This window comes from Eriocheir sinensis, unplaced genomic scaffold (assembly GCF_024679095.1).
Source record: "Eriocheir sinensis breed Jianghai 21 unplaced genomic scaffold, ASM2467909v1 Scaffold750, whole genome shotgun sequence".
Taxonomy (NCBI): domain Eukaryota; kingdom Metazoa; phylum Arthropoda; class Malacostraca; order Decapoda; family Varunidae; genus Eriocheir; species Eriocheir sinensis.
Window position 1 is genome coordinate 12,673 of NW_026112110.1, and position 17,328 is coordinate 30,000.

The 17,328-nt window shown below is 42.0% G+C and overlaps 1 protein-coding gene and 1 long non-coding RNA gene across 2 annotated transcripts; both read left to right on the plus strand.

The window, feature by feature from the left end:
- The first annotated feature begins 4,090 nt into the window (after positions 1 to 4,090).
- On the plus strand, positions 4,091 to 13,587 carry LOC126994225 (uncharacterized). Its single transcript, XM_050853510.1, has 6 exons — positions 4,091 to 4,265; positions 6,767 to 6,922; positions 7,415 to 7,650; positions 8,183 to 8,343; positions 9,383 to 9,522; positions 10,180 to 13,587. The coding sequence occupies exons 1-6, from the start codon at positions 4,095 to 4,097 to the stop codon at positions 11,512 to 11,514; spliced, it is 2,199 nt and encodes a 732-aa protein (XP_050709467.1). The 5' UTR covers positions 4,091 to 4,094; the 3' UTR covers positions 11,515 to 13,587.
- A 1,393-nt stretch (positions 13,588 to 14,980) lies between these two features.
- LOC126994227 (uncharacterized) lies at positions 14,981 to 15,849 on the plus strand. The gene is made up of 3 exons (XR_007748900.1): positions 14,981 to 15,271; positions 15,336 to 15,545; positions 15,612 to 15,849. It is a non-coding gene; the product is annotated as an uncharacterized LOC126994227 (long non-coding RNA).
- The last annotated feature ends 1,479 nt before the right edge of the window (positions 15,850 to 17,328 follow it).

Here is a 17,328-nt window from a genome sequence, read left to right on the forward strand (position 1 = left end):
GTGTTGTCCTGGCAGTGTTGGGGCTGAGGGTGTCGCTGGCCCGTGGGTGTGGAGCCTGGCCAGGGATGCTGTGAGGCCGGTGCAGAGGGAGTTGACTTCCCGGCGGTGGTGGAGGTGTTGTCCTGGCAGGGTTGGGGCTGAGGTGTCGCTGGCCCGTGGGTGTGGAGCCTGGCCAGGGATGCTGTGGGGCCGGTGCAGAGTGGACTTCCGGCGGTGGTGGAGGTGTTGTCCTGGCAGTGTTGGGGCTGAGGGTGTCGCTGGCCCGTGGGTGTGGAGCCTGGCCAGGGATGCTGTGAGGCCGGTGCAGAGGGAGTGGACTTCCCGGCGGCGGTGGTGGAGGTGTTGTCCTGGCAGTGTTGGGGCTGAGGCGTCGCTGGCCGTGGGTGTGGAGCCTGGCCAGGGATGCTGTGGGGTCGGTGCCGTGGGAGTGGACTTCCCGGCGGCGGTGGTGGAGGTGTTGTCCTGGCAGTGTTGGGGCTGAGGGTGTTGCTGGCCCGTGGGTGTGGAGCCTGGCCAGGGATGCTGTGAGGCCGGTGCAGAGGGAGTGGACTTCCCGGCGGCGGTGGTGGAGGTGTTGTCCTGGCAGTGTTGGGGCTGAGGGTGTCGCTGGCCCGTGGGTGTGGAGCCTGGCCAGGGATGCTGTGAGGCCGGTGCAGAGGGAGTGGACTTCCCGGCGGCGGTGGTGGAGGTGTTGTCCTGGCAGTGTTGGGGCTGAGGGTGTCGCTGGCCCGTGGGTGTGGAGCCTTCGTCGTCGTCTTCTTCTGGGGTGTTTTAGGGGGCTGGTTGGGCAGGGCCAGAAGGGATGCTTCTTCTTGGGTGTTTTATGGGGCTAGTTAGGCTGCGGGACCACACCACAGCCTCCAGAGCCCCGTAGAAGGGATGCAGCTCGGGCCTCGGCGCGTGCTGCTGTTGTTGTCACCTGTCAGTGTTGCCAACTGGAACTTTATAATTCCGCTACACGCACGAGCCTCAAACACGCTACATTGGACCAAAAACCATACAAATTGTAAATATATTTCCACATCAGACGAAATAATGTTATCTGCTGGTTACTGTATAGCCAGGTGGTCAAGGCAACACGAATCTGGCAGCGCAGTGCATCATACGGGTATAAGGGTACGTAAATTAAGGCTGGGGGTCGTGAACTATATATCTCATTCTTCCACTTTTCATCTCATTCTTCCATTTCTCATCTCATTCTTCCACTTCTCATCTCATTCTTCCACTACTCATCTCATTCTTCCACTACTCATCTCATTCTTCCACTACTCATCTCATTCTTCCACTTCTCATCTCATTCTTCCACTTCTCATCTCACTCTTCCACTACTCATCTCATTCTTCCACTTCTCATCTCATTCTTCCACTACTCATCTCATTCTTCCACTTCTCATCTCATTCTTCCACTTCTCATCTCATTCTTCCACTTCTCATCTCATTCTTCCACTTCTCATCTCATTCTTCCACTACTCATCTCATTCTTTCACTTCTCATCTCATTCTTCCACTTCTCATCTCATTCTTCCACTACTCATCTCATTCTTCCACTTCTCATCTCATTCTTCCACTACTCATCTCATTCTTCCACTTCTCATCTCATTCTTCCACTTCTCATCTCATTCTTCCACTTCTCATCTCATTCTTCCACTTCTCATCTCATTCTTCCATTTCTCATCTCATTCTTCCACTTCTCATCTCATTCTTCCACTTCTCATCTCATTCTTCCATTTCTCATCTCATTCTTCCACTTCTCATCTCATTCTTCCATTTCTCATCTCATTCTTCCATTTCTCATCTCATTCTTCCACTACTCATCTCATTCTTCCACTACTCATCTCATTCTTCCACTTCTCATCTCATTCTTCCACTTCTCATCTCATTCTTCCATTTCTCATCTCATTCTTCCACTTCTCATCTCATTCTTCCACTTCTCATCTCATTCTTCCACTTCTCATCTCATTCTTCCACTACTCATCTCATTCTTCCACTTCTCATCTCATTCTTCCACTTCTCATCTCATTCTTCCACTACTCATCTCATTCTTCCACTACTCATCTCATTCTTCCACTACTCATCTCATTCTTCCACTTCTCATCTCATTCTTCCACTACTCATCTCATTCTTCCACTACTCATCTCATTCTTCCACTACTCATCTCATTCTTCCACTACTCATCTCATTCTTCCACTTCTCATCTCATTCTTCCACTTCTCATCTCATTCTTCCATTTCTCATCTCATTCTTCCACTTCTCATCTCATTCTTCCACTTCTCATCTCATTCTTCCACTTCTCATCTCATTCTTCCACTTCTCATCTCATTCTTCCACTTCTCATCTCATTCTTCCTCAATCATCAATCTTTTCCTTCTTCAACTCCCTCGCCTCCTTCCCTCCCTGTCCTCCTTCCATAGGGTCTGCGCTGTCTGAAGATCTATGTAAATCTATGTAAATCTACTAATGCTGATAATAATAATATCCCGTTAATATGGCAGGTGGTTTTTGTTCCCTTGACGTCACTTTGGGTCATTGGGGACGCATATGCCTTGTTGCTAGTCACTAAAAATGGCTCAAGGACACACTATATAGCTATACCCTCCATGTAATATATAATAGTAAGCCGAAGCCAAGTTCCTGTGTTCGAGTCCCCTCCTCTGTGAACCATCCTGCCCCAGTAACAACGTATGATTCCCTTAATAAGTCTTCACAAGCATTTATTAGGCTCTACTTAAGGCAAAAAATGCGTGTTTAGGATTTTCTGTGGCTGAGGTATCTGTGTTTGAGCGTAAAAGTCACGTAATGGTGGCGATATTAAGTATGAAAGAACAGGTTGAGACGAACGAGTAAAATATTTTGTTTCTTATTCCGATTTGAAACTATGGATATTAAAATGCCTTAACTATACGCTAGAAAATAGGAATGATATACGTACTAAATTATCACTGTGTAGCATGAGTCTTTGGTATTAGAGGACATATGAAATGGCAGTGCAAATTAAGGGGAAGCCAAGGCCAGATAGCACCTCGAGATAGATACTAGCTGTTACCTACTTATAAACAGGAAATAAATATAAACTATACGATGAAAAAATAACAACTACACACTTATTAAACCAAGACCGTGTGATTGTGAGTGAAGTTTTGGCGTTACGGTATATGGTAGCCAGACCCAAGAATGGCAGACAATATTAGTTTCGTGTTTTGGAGGTTAACATTGACTCCATACTTATCAAATTAAGGTTTTGTGACTGTGAATGAGATTTATATTTAGAGGAGACTAGATAACTTAAAATAAATGAGTGAGAATTAAGACGAAGCCAAGGCCGGTGGTGTAGGCATCAGCTCGCACTTGCAAAATAGCTCGCAGGGAGAGGTCCAACTTCTTTACTTTTTCTATACTTCACTCATCGCTGTCGTTTACGTGTCCTGTTTTAGCTTCAATACACGGCACAAACATCAGAGAAACACTTTTAATCAAGAGAAGGCCTTAAAACAAACGCACAGGGGAGATTTTTCAGAGAGAATTACCCCACGTTAATGTTCACTCAATTCCTGCTTATATGGTCTGGTAGTCTGGTGTGTTGTTCTCTTAGGGGAATATATTCATCATAACAAAGATAACAAATGGGGAAAATAAGACAATTTAATGTGTTTTCCTGTGTAATGGACATGAGAGCGACGTATTTCCGCTGGGAGGTATTTCTCGCAACACCGGGCGGGACCTCATAGCGGGACACATGCAGTGTTGCCAAATCATCTTCCTCAGATCATCATTTTTACCGATTTTTGAGCCTTAAATATCACCAAGAAACACTATTAATTAACTATTTTAACGATAACTCTATATAAAAACAGTTAATGGGGTGGAGGAGGCAGTTTAAGGGTTGAAATTCGTTATATATAAGACCCTGAAGGCGACCATCAAATCATCGTATTTACCGGTTTCTGATCCATAACTATTACCAGAAGACACGAATAATTAACGATATTAATGCTAACTCTATTAAAAACCAGCTAATGGGGTGGAGGAGAGAGTTTAAGGGTTGAAAATTCGGTAAAATATAAGACCCTGAGGAGGAGCATCTGGCAACGTTGGACTCATGCCAGCTGTTGGGCGCCGGGTGGGAGTCGAACCCTGGGTCTTCTACTTGGCGGGCGTGATGGGGGTCCTGGGCGTGGCCGTGGGCGTGGCCGTGGGCGTTTACCTCATCAGGAAGTACAGGGAGAGGCAATGGGGGTGGTGTAAGAGCAAGAGGAGGCTGGACGGCAAGGTAAGGGCGGGGAAGCAATGGCCGGGGGTGGACTGTCCCTTATTTTATGCCCTTTTTCCCTTTATTACGTGATGTCATGGTCCTTTTGGTGTGTCCCCGGGGCCCCTGAACCCTAGGGACCCCTGTGGCTGCCTAGGGTGGGGTTCGTCTTGGGAATGGAGGATAAAGATTTGGTTTGCTTTACTTCGTGTTTTTTGTCTTTATTTGTCTTGGAAATGGATAAGGAAGAATGGATTTTGCTTATTTCGTGTTTTTTGTCTTTATTTGTCTTGGATATGGATAAGGAAGAATGGATTTTGCTTTACTTCATGTTTTTTGTCTTTATTTGTCTTGGAAATGGATAAGGAAGAATGGATTTTGCTTATTTCGTGTTTTTTGTCTTTATTTGTCTTTGAAATGGATGAGGAAGAATGGATTTTGCTTATTTCGTGTTTTTTTGTCTATTTGTCTTGGATATGGATAAGGAAGAATGGATTTTGCTTTACTTCATGTTTGTTATCGTTATTTTTGTTGGGTTTGTCTTTAAAATGAAGGAATGATGGATTTTCTTTATTTCAGGTCATATTACATCATGTTAATTTTCTTTATTTGTCTTGGAAGTGGATAAGGAAGAATCGGTTTTGCTTTATTTTACGTTTGTTATCGTTATTCTTGTTGGGTTTGTCTTTAAAATGAAGGAATGATGGATTTTCTTAATTTCATGTCATATTACATCATGTTAATTTTCTTTACTTGTCTTGGAAATGGATAAGGAAGAATGGATTTTGCTTTATTTTTGTTGGGTTTGTCTTTAAAATGAAGGAATGATGGATTTTCTTAATTTCAGGTCATATTACATCATGTTAATTTTTTTTACTTGTCTTGGAAATGGATTTTGCTTTATTTTCATTGGGTTTGTCTTGAGAATGAAGGAATGATGGATTTTCTTTATTTCAGGTCATATTATATCATGTTAATTTTCTTTACTTGTCTTGGAAATGGATAAGGAAGAATGGATTTTGCTTTACTTCATGTTTGTTATCGTTATTTTTGTTGGGTTTGTCTTGAGAATGAAGGAATGATGGATTTTCTTTATTTCATGTCATATTATATCATGTTAATTTTCTTTACTTGTCTTGGAAATGGATAAGAAAGAATGGATTTTGCTTTATTTTTGTTGGGTTTGTCTTGAGAATGAAGGAATGATGGATTTTCTTAATTTCAGGTCATATTATATCATGTTAATTTTCTTTACTTGTCTTGGAAATGGATAAGGAAGAATGGATTTTGCTTTACTTCATGTTTGTTATCGTTATTTTTGTTGGGTTTGTCTTTAAAATGAAGGAATAATGGATTTTCTTAATTTCAGGTCATATTATATCATGTTAATTTTCTTTACTTGTCTTGGAAATGGATAAGGAAGAATCGGTTTTGCTTTATTTTATGTTTCTCTGGATAATATTTATGAAAGCTTATCCACCTCTGGCAAAGTTAATACTCACATCATGTATTTCCTTTTGGTCCCTGAATGCTGTGTAGTGACAAGTGACTTCCGGAAATGAGAAAAAATCCAATTCAGAGACTATTTGTGGACAATTTACCGTTTCACCCAACCAACGATTTTCTGACTTGGTTCATGTTTTTCTGGTGATAGATTTAGTGAACTGCACGATTTTGTACCTCATTTTAGCCACAGCCGCAAAATAGCTCACAGAGGGTTTAGGGTGGGGGAGCATATTTAAACTTTTCCAGCCGAACTTTACGACCTAACAGCTAACAGGGAACTTCGCCCCCCTTGGCCACCCCTCATGTATATGCAACTTATTTCTGCGAGGAGGTATTTCTCATAACACCAGCGGCACCGTTGCCATGGTGGCCGCCGCCAGAGGAGGCGACGCTTTCATGAATTATTATCCCCTATTTTCAGCAATAAATAGTCCCTGAATTGGATTTTTTCTCCTTTCCGGAAGTCAATTGTCACTACACGGCATTCAGGGACCAAAAAGAAATACATGATGTGAGTATTAACTTTGCCAGAGGTGGATAAGCTTTCCTAAATATTATCTGTTATTTTTGTTTGGTTTGTCTTGAGAATGAAGGAATAATGGATTTTCTTGATTTCATGTCATATTCCCCCTTGTTATGTGTTGCTAAGGCTTATATCTTGTTATCTTTCTTTACTTGTCTTGGAAATGCATTAGGAAGAATTATTGTTGTTTATTTCATGTTAATTTTCTTTATTATTGTTGGGTTTGTCTTTAGAATGAAGGAATAATGGATTTTCTTGATTTCATGTCATATTCCCCTAGTTACATGTTGTCAAGGCCTTATATCATGTTAATTTTCTTTGATTGTCTTGGAAATGGATAAGGAAGAATCGGTTATGCTTTATTTCATGTTTATTTTCTTTATTATCATTGGGTTTGTCTTAAGAATGAAGGATTAATGGATTTTGTGTATTTCAATGTATTTTCCACTATAGCATATGCTCCCAACTATCCCTAGCGTCGTCCCTCCTGCAGGTGGTGGTGGTGACGGGCGCCAATTCGGGCATCGGCAAGGAGGCGGCGAGGGACCTGGTGGGCCGAGGGGCATTGGTGGTGCTTGCGTGCCGGAATAAGGATGCTGCGCTGGAGGCCGTCAAGGACATTCGCACCACCACTGGGGACGGGGAGATGGTGTGTGTGTGTGAGAGAGAGAGAGAGAGAGAGAGAGAGAGAGAGAGATGCTGTGTGTTAGGGTGTTATTTCATTGAGATTTTATCGATTTCGGACTGTGCAACTTTATTTTATTTATTTATTTATTTATTTATTTGTGTGTGTATTTACCTAGTTGTAGTTTTAAGCTCATGTGGTCCCATCTCCATATCTGTATTTGTCCAGCTTTTCCTTAAACTTATGGACACACTTTGCCGATACTACATCCTCACTTAGTCTGTTCCAAACCTCTATGTTTCTTTGTGGGAAGCTATATTTCTTTATGTCTCTCAAGTATCTTCCTTTCCTCAATTTTTTACTGTGTCCTCGTGTGTTGGTGACGTTTCTTCCTTCTCTTAGCAGTAACTCCTCATTGTGTGTGTGTGTGTGTGTGTGTGTGTGCTAAAACAACCTTCTACTGTACCCCACTAAACTAACTACCCCCCTCCCCCCTCTCCTCTTCCACCTCCATAGATCGTAATGGAGGTGGACCTCGGAGATCTCGCCTCGGTCCGCAGTTTCTCCGCGTCGCTGCTGAGCAAGTTCGATCGGCTGGACGTGCTGGTCAACAACGCCGGTGTGTTTGTGCCGCCGGATGACCGCGCCAAGACCAAGGACGGGGTTGAGATACACTTTGGGGTCAACCACCTCGGGCATTTCCTCCTGACGCAGCTCCTTCTCCCTCGCCTCCAGACTACCCCGGGGTCAAGGTAGAGTTTTGATTTATATTTTATTTTATTTATTTATTTATTTATTTTTTTGTCTTCCTTTTGATAGTTATTTTTTCTTTTTTCTAAGTTTTTTGTCTTCTTTTTTTTGGTAGTTAACTTTTTTCCTTTTCTTTTTCCTTTTTGTTTTTGGTAGTTATTTTTTTCTTTTCCTTTTTTCATTTCCTTTTCTTTTTGGATGCTCAACTTTTCTTATTTTCCTTTTTTTCCTTGTTTTCTTTTTATTTTGGTGTTTTTTTTCTTTATTTGTTGTTTTTAAGGTGCACAATATTTTCCTTCTACTAATAATATACCAACACTATGACAGCAACCACAATCCACACCACTACAACCACAATCACAACCACCACAATCACAACCACTACCACAATCATAACTACCACCACCACCACTTCTACTACTACTACTACTACAACTACTACTACTACTACTACAACTACTACTACAACTACTACTACTACTACTACTACTACTACTAACTACCACTACCTCCTTCTCCCCCTCGTTCACACAGGATTGTCACAGTCTCATCATCTCTCTACAAGTCGGCAAAGATCGATTTCGACAACCTGGAGGGCGAGAAGGGCTGGGACCGCTCGCAAAGAAACGCACTCTATAGCATCTCAAAGCTCGCCAACATTATGCATAGTCAGGAGCTGGCGCGGCGGACGGCAGGTGGGTGTGATTCTATAGTTTTGATCCTAATGGTGGTTTATTTCCGCTATTATTATTATTATTTTTTGGGGGCGCTGTGGACCCCGTGTTGCGCTTGCCTTGTTGTAGTCCTATCCTGTGTGCTTTTTACGTGTACCCACTCTTCAAATACTGGCACTCTCTAAGGGTTAACTAAAGAAAACAAAAACAATGGATTCCGACAAAAACACTGATAAAAATATGCCCCGTTCTCTCTCCCAAGGTGCAGGACTTTAAATTTTTCTTCATTGAATTGCAGCAGCCACTTTTCGTTCCATTCCTGTAGCTTGGTGAGGTCAAGGGGTTAACCCAGTAGCAGCGGGGATCATGTTTCTTAATGGTCCCTCCAAGCGAGAAAAATGAGGAAAAATCACTCCTCACACAAACCATTTCATAATATATATCAAAGCATTTGTGATCAGATTATGCATCATCTATGTTTGGGGGTAAATATCACGGCACAAATTTGGCCCGTCACTGCTACACGGTGAAGCCACAAATTTGGCCCGTCGCTGCTACACGGTGAAGCCACAAATTTGGCCTGTCGCTGCTACACGGTGAAGCCACAAATTTGGCCCGTCGCTGCTACACGGTGAAGCCACAAATTTGGCCCGTCACTGCTACACGGTGAAGCCACAAATTTGGCCCGTCGCTGCTACACGGTGAAGCCACAAATTTGGCCTGTCGCTGCTACACGGTGAAGCCACAAATTTGGCCTGTCGCTGCTACACGGTGAAGCCACAAATTTGGCCCGTCGCTGCTACACGGTGAAGCCACAAATTTGGCCCGTCACTGCTACATGGTGAAGCCACAAATTTGGCCCGTCACTGCTACATGGTGAAGCCACAAATATGGCCCGTCGCTGCTACACGGTGAAGCCACAAATTTGGCCCGTCGCTGCTACACGGTGAAGCCACAAATTTGACCTGTCGCTGCAACCGGGTTAAGAAAAAACAACCCAATTAATTAAATCTGAGAAAAACACTGATTAAAATACACCCCATTCTCTCTCTTGTCGCAGGAACACACGTCCGAGCCTTCGCCCTGTGCCCGGGTTTTGTGTTGACGAATTTGTCCCGCTACTCAGCCCCCAAGTATGCGTTCCTGCTGAAGGTTCTGTTTGCTCCGTTTATGCTGTTCTTGATGCGCAGCGCTCGGCAGGTTGGTATTTTACTCTGTTGTTGTTGTTGTTGTTGTTGTGGTGGTGGTGGTGGTGGTGGTTGTGGTGGTGTTTGTCTTATTTTTTTGTCTTTTTCTTTCTTGTTTCTTGTTTTTTTTCCGTGTTGTGTTTTGGTCTTTTTCTTCTTCCTCTTCTTCTTTTTCTTCTTCTTCTTCTTCTTCTTCTTCTTCTTCTTCCTTCTTCTTCTTCTTCTTCCTCTTTTTCTTCTTCTTTTTCTTTACGGTGTACAATATAATTTGAGACCATAACTGTTCTGTATCTTCAGTAACATCCGACACACACACACACACACACACACACACACACACACACACACACACACACACACACACACAAACACACACACACACACACACACACACACACACACACACACACACACACACACACACACACACACACACACACACACACACACACACACACACACACACACACACACACACACACACAAATGAGTTTTTTTTATATTTTTCTACAATGCTCAACCTTTCTTATTTTCCTTGTTTTTCTGTTTTTAGTATTTATTTTTATTTTTTTTATTTTTTTTGGGATACTCAACCACACACTCCCCCCCCCCTACACTCCCCCATCCACCACAACCCCCTCTAACCACCCACTCCTTCATCCACCACCAGGGCGCTCAATCAACCATCTACTGCGCCGTCTCGGAAGAACTCGACAACAAGGAATGGACAATGGTAGCCAACTGCAAACCGTGCCCTGTTACCGAGGTGGCCCAGGACCCTGCCACAGCTGAACGTCTCTGGGAGGTGTCCCTGGCGATGGTAGGGGAGGCAGGGAGGGCCGAGGTGGGTGTCGCAGGGAGGAGCAGGGTGGAGAAGGAGGAGGAGAAGGAGGAGAGGAATGATATGAAAGTGGAGGATTTGATTGGGTTTGAGGCAGCTTCTGAGGCCATGGCAGGGGTTGGTGAGGTGACAGAGAGCTTGGGAACGGCAGGGGAATCTAAGAGCATTACAACAGGGTTAGAAGAGACAGAAAAAGCGGCTGAAAAAGTGGAGAATTTGATAGGCTTCGAGGCAGCCTCTGAGGCCATGGCAGGAGCTGGTATGTCAACAGAGGATTCATTGAACGCAGGGGAATCTAAGACCATTAGTACAGGGTTGGAAGCGACAGAAAACCCGACAGAAACAAAAGAAAAGGTGGACAGCTTAATAGGGTTTGAGGCATTCTCTGGGGCCAAGACAGAGAGCTCGGGGAAACTAGGGGAATCCAAGACTACAAATACAGGGTTAAAATCCACAGAAAAAGCCCCGGAAATGACCACAGGGTTCAAGAATGCCACGGAACAAGTCGGAACTCCACAAGCTGCACCCAAGATTGAAATACCCAAAGAAACGCGGGAGACAGAGAAGGGGCTCGGTAACGTCGCAGGAGTTGAACAGACGAGAGAGGAAATCGTAAAGCCACAAGTCACCAGCGAGATTAAAATGCCCAAAGAAACGCAGGAGACAGAGAAAGGGCTCGGTAACCTCGCAGGAGTTCAACAGACAAGAGAGGAAATCGTAAAGCCACAAGTTACTGCCAAGTTTGAAATACCGAAAGAAACATTAAAGGAAAAAGCCACAGAGGTTCAGAAAGAGGCAGAGAAGGGCGTGAGTGTCCTGCCAGGGGTGAAGGGTGCCGTGACAGGGGTAGGGTCAGCTGGCAGGGGAGGAGATAAGAACGGAGAGGTGAAGGAGGAGGAAAGGGAAGAGACGGAGAAGAAGGAGCAGCTGAAAGGCGTGAAGGAGGAGTCTGAGGAGGAGGAAGAGGAGGAGGAGGAGATGGAGGATGACCTTGTGTTAGTGAAGCGAACCACACAAGCACAGGAGGAAGAATCTGAAGAGGAGGAGGAGGAGGAGGAGGAGGAAGAAGAGTCGGAGGAAGAGGAGGAAAGTGAGGAGGAAAATATAGATGTTAATGATAAACGGGAGCTTGTGAAAGGCAAACCTAGACGTCCGCTGAAGTAAATAGTGTGTGTGTGTGTGTGTGTGTGTGTGTGTGTGTGTGTGTGTGTGTGGTGCGTTTGATTAAGACTGTATCCAATTTCTGTATGTGTATTTTTTTTGTTTATCCGATTTCGTTTCGCCTATAGTACCAGTAGGCTTTTTTGGCTGTTCCTGTTGGTCCACCCCAGGCTGTTAGTGTCACAGGGAAGTGTTTACAGTGGTGCCATCTTGCTTAGCTCACACTACCCCCAGGAGCTATGGAGTCCGGGTCGATAGGCGGTCTCTCATCAGGACTGCATGTGGGTACTAGTCTTAGGCCACTCAGCGTTGACGGAATACTAGGAGCTTGTGTTAGTGAGTGGGGCTCCAACCTGGGTCCCTAAGCTTTGGAAGAGAGTGGCAGGGCTTCTGTGCCAACGTAGTCATTCGTAAACATTATGGCACATGTATTCGACAGGGCTTTCGTAGGAGTTGTGGGAGGCATTTCCAGGGGGTAGTTTTGTGACCCTGGTGGTAGTTCGACAAAAGCTTTCGACTCTAAGGGTTTTGTAGCATTTCCAGGGGTAGTATTGTGACCCTGGTGGTAGTTCGACAAAAGCTTTCGACTAAGGATTTCATAGGAGTTTTGGGGCACATTTCCGGGGGTAGTTTTGTGACCCTGGTGGTAGTTCGACAAAAGCTTTCGACTCTAAGGCTTTCATAGGAGTTTTGGAGCATTTCCAGGGGTAGTTTTGTGACCCTGGTGGTAGTTCGACAAAAGCTTTCAACTCTAAGAATTTCATAGGAGTTTTGGGGCATTTCCAGGGGTAGTTTTGTGACCCTGGTGGTAGTTTGGCAAAGTTCCTGCACTGTGGATGTAAAGAAATGCTCGTGGGAATGTGTTTCACCTCTGTTTTGGCCCTTAGAAATGACTGATGCAGGAGAAGGATGTGTAAGAATGCTGACTCCAGGCTTTCAACTCCAAGGCTTACGTAGGAGTTTTGGGAGGCATTTCTGGGGGTAGTTTTGTGACCCTGGTGGTACTTCGAAAAAGGTCCTTCACTGAATACCGAATCCCGGCTGAAGGCAGGAGTGTAAGGATGGAAATTGCCCTTTGTCACGATGTTGGTAATACTGTATTTTATTAGTTATGTATGTACTATTATTATTATTATTATTATTGATTGGAAAATTGGTTGTGTATCGATTTCTCTGATTATTCATGTGAGGGCTCCATGTCGCAAAGTGTGTTCGTAAGTTTGTGAATAGCTCGTAAGTCACGTTCCGCTTATCGCCAAACGAGATGCCGTAGTTTTTAACACACACACACACACACACACACACACACACACACACAAACACACACACACAGAAGTGCCTGGCATATGTAGGTGGAAAACTTGCTGTAAAAAAGGAAAAAATAAAAGATTGGAAGGAATAATGAAATGAAAACAGAACATAAAATAAATAAAGAAAATCAGGATAGAGAAATACGGAAGGAGGAGGAGGAGGAGGAGGAGGAGGAGGAGACGCCTTTACTAGTAGAAACATGGATACCTTTATTTTTATTTATAACAATCAACTCCGTCCCTAAAGTAAAATAAAATGCTAAACTCTCCTCGGAACTTAATAAAATACTATGTTTACAAAATCTCCCATTGGTAATACACACACCATCTACCTCACTACACACCAAGTTGCAGTGTTACCAGTATAGAAATTTGACCCTGACCCGTGACTTTTTTTCCAACTTACTTTTTCTGTTTGTAAGGAAGAAGTTGCAGTGTTACCAGTATAGAAATTTGACCCTGACCAGTGACTTTTTTTCCAACTTACTTTTTCTGTTTGTAAGGAAGAAGTTGCAGTGTTACCAGTATAGAAATTTGACCCTGACCCGTGACTTTTTTTCCAACTTACTTTTTCTGTTTGTGAGGAAGAAGTTGCAGTGTTACCAGTATGAAAATTTGACCCTGACTAGTGACTTTTTTTCCAACTAACTTTTTCTGTCTAAGGAAGAATTTGCAGTGTTACCAGTATAGAAATTTAACGCAGACTAGTGACTTTTTTTCCAACTAACTTTTTCTGTCTGTAAGGAAGAAGTTGCATTGTTACCAGTATAGAAATTTGACACTGACCAGTGACTCTTTTTCCAACTCATTTTTCTGTTTGTAGGGAAGAAATTGCAGTGTTACCAGTATGAAAATTTAACCCAGACTAGTGACTTTTTTTCCAACTTACTTTTTCTGTCTGTAAGGAAGAAGTTGCAGTGTTACCAGTATGAAAATTTAACCCAGACTAGTGACTTTTTTTCCAACTTACTTTTTCTGTTTGTGAGGAAGAAGTTGCAGTGTTACCAGTATGAAAATTTAACGCAGACTAGTGACTTTTTTTCCAACTTACTTTTTCTGTCTGTAAGGAAGAAGTTGCAGTGTTACCAGTATGAAAATTTAACCCAGACTAGTGACTTTTTTTCCAACTTACTTTTTCTGTCTGTAAGGAAGAAGTTGCAGTGTTACCAGTATAGAAATTTGACCCTGACCAGTGACTTTTTTTCCAACTAACTTTTTCTGTCTGTAAGGAAGAAGTTGCAGTGTTACCAGTATGAAAATTTAACCCAGACTAGTGACTTTTTTTCCAACTCTCTTTTTCTGTCTGTAAGGAAGAAATTGCAGTGTTTCCAGTATGAAAATTTAACGCAGACTAGTGACTTTTTTTCCAACTCATTTTTTCTGTTTGTGAGGAAGAAGTTGCAGTGTTACCAGTATAGAAATTTGACTGATTAGTGACTTTTTTTCCAACTAACTTTTTCTGTCTGTAAGGAAGAAATTGCAGTGTTACCAGTATGAAAATTTAACCCAGACTAGTGACTTTTTTTCCAATTAACTTTTTCTGTCTGTAAGGAAGAAGTTGCAGTGTTGCCAGTATGAAATTTAACCCTGATTAGTGACTTTTTTTCCAACTTACTTTTTCTGTTTGTGAGGAGAAGTTGCAGTGTTGCCAGTATGAAAATTTAACACAGACTAGTGACTTTTTTTCCAACTTACTTTTTCTGTTTGTGAGGAAGAAGTTGCAGTGTTACCAGTATGAAAATTTAACCCTGACCAGTGACTTTTTTTCCAACTTACTTTTTCTGTTTGTGAGGAAGAAATTGCAGTGTTACCAGTAGAGAAAATTAACCCAAACCAATGACTTTCTTTCCAAGTTACTTTTTCTGCTAGTGAGGAAAATAATTACATGGAAGAAGTGATTAGTGAGATGTATATAAGGTATTAACATAGTTTCTCCATTTGCAGAGTTGTTTGCATAGTTGTATCAGTATTGAAAAGCTTATAGAAACGAAGCCAAATCATTGTTTTCAACATGTTACAACGTACTGTTTTATGATCTCTAGTTAAATATACAGAGATAAAAAGTGTATTTATCATATATCTTGTTTCTCTTCCTTTACGAGCACACATAGTTTTGAAATAGATTGGAAGAAAAACTATTGTAAAAGATGTGGGTAGTGTTATAAGCCTGGTGATAGTTTGACAAGGCTTTGGTGGAGGTTGTGTTAGTGTGTCCATGGGTAGTGTTATGAGCCTGGTGATAGTTTGACAAGGCTTTGGTGGAGGTTGTGTTAGTGTGTCCATGGGTAGTGTTATGAGCCTGGTGATAGTTTGACAAGGCTTTGGTGGAGGTTGTGTTAGTGTGTCCATGGGTAGTGTTATGAGCCTGGTGATAGTTTGACAAGGCTTTGGTGGAGGTTGTGTTAGTGTGTCCATGGGTAGTGTTATGAGCCTGGTGATAGTTTGACAAGGTTTTGGTGGAGGTTGTTAGTGTGTCCATGGGTAGTGTTATGAGCCTGGTGATAGTTTGACAAGGCTTTGGTGGAGGTTGTGTTAGTGTGTCCATGGGTAGTGTTATGAGCCTGGTGATAGTTTGACAAGGCTTTGGTGGAGGTTGTGTTAGTGTGTCCATGGGTAGTGTTATGAGCCTGGTGATAGTTTGACAAGGCTTTGGTGGAGGTTGTGTTAGTATGTCCATGGGTAGTGTTATGAGCCTGGTGATAGTTTGACAAGGCTTTGGTGGAGGTTGTGTTAGTGTGTCCATGGGTAGTGTTATAAGCCTGGTGATAGTTTGACAAGGCTTTGGTGGAGGTTGTGTTAGTGTGTCCATGGGTAGTGTTATGAGCCTGGTGATAGTTTGACAAGGCTTTGGTGGAGGTTGTGTTAGTGTGTCCATGGGTAGTGTTATGAGCCTGGTGATAGTTTGACAAGGCTTTGGTGGAGGTTGTGTTAGTGTGTCCATGGGTAGTGTTATGAGCCTGGTGATAGTTTGACAAGGCTTTGGTGGAGGTTGTGTTAGTGTGTCCATGGGTAGTGTTATGAGCCTGGTGAACTTTGAAAATAGTTTAAATAGTTGTGAATAGTGAAATCGTCTTAGAATATGGATTTAGTGCCTGCACAGAAGATTTTGCTACTCTGAACAACCCATAGAGGCAGTTAAGTCCCAAATATAACCAAGAATAAAGTAGATAAAAGGTTTAAAAGGTGTGAGAAGGGGAGCGAAGTGCCGCGTAAAGGATGCGGAGATGGACGCCGACGCAACGCGCATCCCAACTTTTTTTATTTATTTTTATTTTCACGTTAAAAGAAAACGAAAAAAAAAAAGTTGAAAGCCTCAGGGGGAAGAATTAACAAACATACAGACAAACAAACGTGAAAATCATGAAATAATGAAAACGAAAATGAAAAGAAAACGAAAAAACAAAAGAAAAGGAAGAAAATAAGGAAAAGAGAGAGAGAGAGAGAGAGAGAGAGAGAGAGAGAGAGAGAGAGAGAGAGAGAGAATAGTGAAAGAAAATTGGAGAAAAAAGAGAAAGGAAAACTAGAGAGAGAGAGAGAGAGAGAGAGAGAGAGAGAGAGAGAGAGAGATAATAGTGAAAAAAAAGTGGAGAAAAAGAAGAAAATGAAAAATGGGAAAGCGAAGAAAGGAAAACTATAGGAAAACGAAATATAGAAGAAAGAAAAAATAGAGAAAATTAATAAACAGAAGGAGAAAACTTGTAAAAACATAAATAAAAATAATAATCGCCTTAAAACTTAAATAAAACACCATTAAAAGAAAAAAAAAGAAAATAACGAACCTTTCCACATATGTTTAGGCTGGTCGTCAGGGCAACAGCGAGCCAGTAACAAACGGGCCGTCGGAGGGGAAGGGTGTGCGTAGTTTCTCCTCCGTTACCCCGTCATCACTTATATTTTCTCTCAGTTGTTTTAAGTGATTTGTAAGTGCCTGGAGGACGTTTATAAGTGTGTAAGTGTCGGGGATGATGAGCGGGAGGAGTGACAGCGACGTGGCGGGGAGAGGTAAGGCTTAGAATTAGTTTGTTGTTGTTGTTGTTGTTATTGTTATTGTTATTATTATTATTATTATTATTATTATTATTATTATTATTATTATTATTATTATTATTATTATTATTACTACTACTACTACTACTACTACTACTACTACTACTACTACTACTACTACTATTATTATTATTATTATTATTATTATTATTATTATTATTATTATTATTATTATTATTATTATTATTATTATTACTACTACTACTACTACTACTACTACTACTACTACTACTACTACTACTACTACTACTACTACTACTACTACTACTACTACTACTACTACTACTACTACTACTACTATTATTACTACTACTACTACTACTACTACTACTACTACTACTACTACTACTACTTCTACTACTACTACTACTATATACTACTAAAATCACCACTACTACTACTACTACTACTACTACTACTACTACTACTACTACTACTACCGGCACACCCATTTCAAGGC

Bases quoted from the DNA above. Each gene is read 5' to 3' on its own strand.
- LOC126994225 (XM_050853510.1), top strand. From the start codon at position 4,095: ATGCCAGCTGTTGGGCGCCGGGTGGGAGTCGAACCCTGGGTCTTCTAC. The intron at 7,651-8,182 runs GTAGAGTTTTGA...TCGTTCACACAG, and splicing joins CAGACTACCCCGGGGTCAAG to GATTGTCACAGTCTCATCAT. The intron at 8,344-9,382 runs GTGGGTGTGATT...CTCTTGTCGCAG, and splicing joins GCTGGCGCGGCGGACGGCAG to GAACACACGTCCGAGCCTTC.